Genomic DNA, 1,676 nt, shown 5'->3' on the forward strand with positions numbered 1-1,676 from the left:
GGAAGCTGTCTACCTTCTGGACACAGACAGGAAAAACCCAACCATGGCCCAGATGTTCAAGCAACCGGACAAGCACTGAGAATTTAGAACACTAACAGAAAATAGTTAGAACTCGGATCTCCATTTCAGTATTTGATCTTTTCCCGGGCGATTATTCTTCAAACTCCAAAATCCAAAGTAGTGGATTTTACACTTCCTGTCCCAGGGGTCTGCTGGGCACACATACACATGATCTTGACCTTCACACAAATCCTATGAATTACCAAACCCATCTTATTATTAATGCGAAAACAGGCTAGACCACGTCTGTGAACCTGCCTGAGGTCCCACAGTGCCGGGAGTCACAAAGTTTGGGCCCAGCACACAGAGACAGAGGGCGGGGGCTTGCCTCCAGGGGAAGGTAGGTGTGTTTCTGCTCCTGTCCGACTTGTAAACATGGGAGGTGGGGGTAGCGCAGAACCAGCTTGTGCCTGTCCTTGAAGTACTGGGCCACCGTGCACTCCACCGTCTGCCCGCTCTCCTGCTGCAGCGGGAACCTAGGGGAGAGAGACGGCTCAGGCCCGGAGCCCGCCGCGGGCCCCACGCACCTGCTCACGCAGCCTTCCTGGGTCTGCTTTCTCAGGGATGGAGGAGATGGAGGGCCACCCAAAGCAGTCAAAACCACACCATGCCCTCTGGGTCATTGGGAACATACCCAAGTCCCAAACTTTTGTTTTATCTCCAGAGTCAGAAAGGGAAAAATACCCCCCCACTCACGATATGCAGTAATCACAAGAAACACCTACATCTAGGGGACTTGGAAAGGATCCGGACAAAGACAAAGCCAGGAAGAACGGCCTGTGTGCATTCCAGCCCACCTCGCACGGACTCTGAAAGTTGTTCACAGGCTGCGTGCTCCATGAGCCCGCCCCAGACAATCTGAGACCTTCCAGACAGGACGGCAAAAGGGATAAGCAGCGTCTGCTCGGGCCTCTGCGGTCACACAGGCTGGGCTGGGGCCAAGGGTGCCGGGCACGGGGACCAGGACACAGGCTCACCCTGGCCACCTGCTGCACGAGGCCCTGGGTGCCCTGCTATAACCAGTGCCCAGCGACACACCAGGTGCTTCTCCTGGAATGACCACGAAATAAACTAACAAGTCCCCACTAGAGCCAGGAGGCCCCAGGTGGGGTGAGGGGGCCACACGGCTTAGACAGCAGGGCCCCTGTGTGGCCAGGACGCCTGCTACCTCGACGGGGACCCCGCCTGCCTGTGCTGTGACAGGGCACCCTGCAGAGGCCGAGTCCAGGCAGTGTCCACTCGCGCCCACCACCCTGCCCGGCCCCTGCTCACTGCAGAGGACTGGACAGTGAGCCCACACAGCCCTTGTCGCACTGGTGACATTCAGGAAAACTGATGGGGAGTCCCCACCCACCCCGGGGCGTCCCCAGCCACCCCGAGGAGTCCCCACCCACCCCACCACATCCAATCTCATCCCCGCTACTGCCTCCAACAGGTGGGATTTTATAATTTCATCCCACGATGTGAAGTATGGATCGACTAAGCCAAAGGCGCACTTCCAGAAGTCACCATGCAGAGTCTGGACTTGTGAGTGACAGAGGAGGCCGGGGCTGGGGGGAGTCTGAAGGGACGGTCACTTACGTCTGGTGGCTGGGGGGGGCCTGGGGGGACTCGCG

At 58.1% G+C, this 1,676-nt stretch overlaps 1 protein-coding gene across 1 annotated transcript in view; it reads right to left on the minus strand.

The window, feature by feature from the left end:
* Nucleotides 1-1,676, minus strand: part of AGO2 (argonaute RISC catalytic component 2) — a 90,117-nt gene that overhangs the window by 31,096 nt on the left and 57,345 nt on the right. The window contains exons 8-9 of the mRNA XM_010834809.1: nucleotides 1,642-1,661; nucleotides 389-536 (exon numbers count right to left, since the gene is read on the minus strand). Coding sequence (XP_010833111.1) covers nucleotides 389-536; nucleotides 1,642-1,661 — 168 coding nt within the window. The remainder of the gene's footprint in view (nucleotides 1-388; nucleotides 537-1,641; nucleotides 1,662-1,676) is intronic.

This window comes from Bison bison, unplaced genomic scaffold, assembly GCF_000754665.1.
Source record: "Bison bison bison isolate TAMUID 2011002044 unplaced genomic scaffold, Bison_UMD1.0 scf7180017864036, whole genome shotgun sequence".
Lineage (NCBI taxonomy): Eukaryota > Metazoa > Chordata > Mammalia > Artiodactyla > Bovidae > Bison > Bison bison.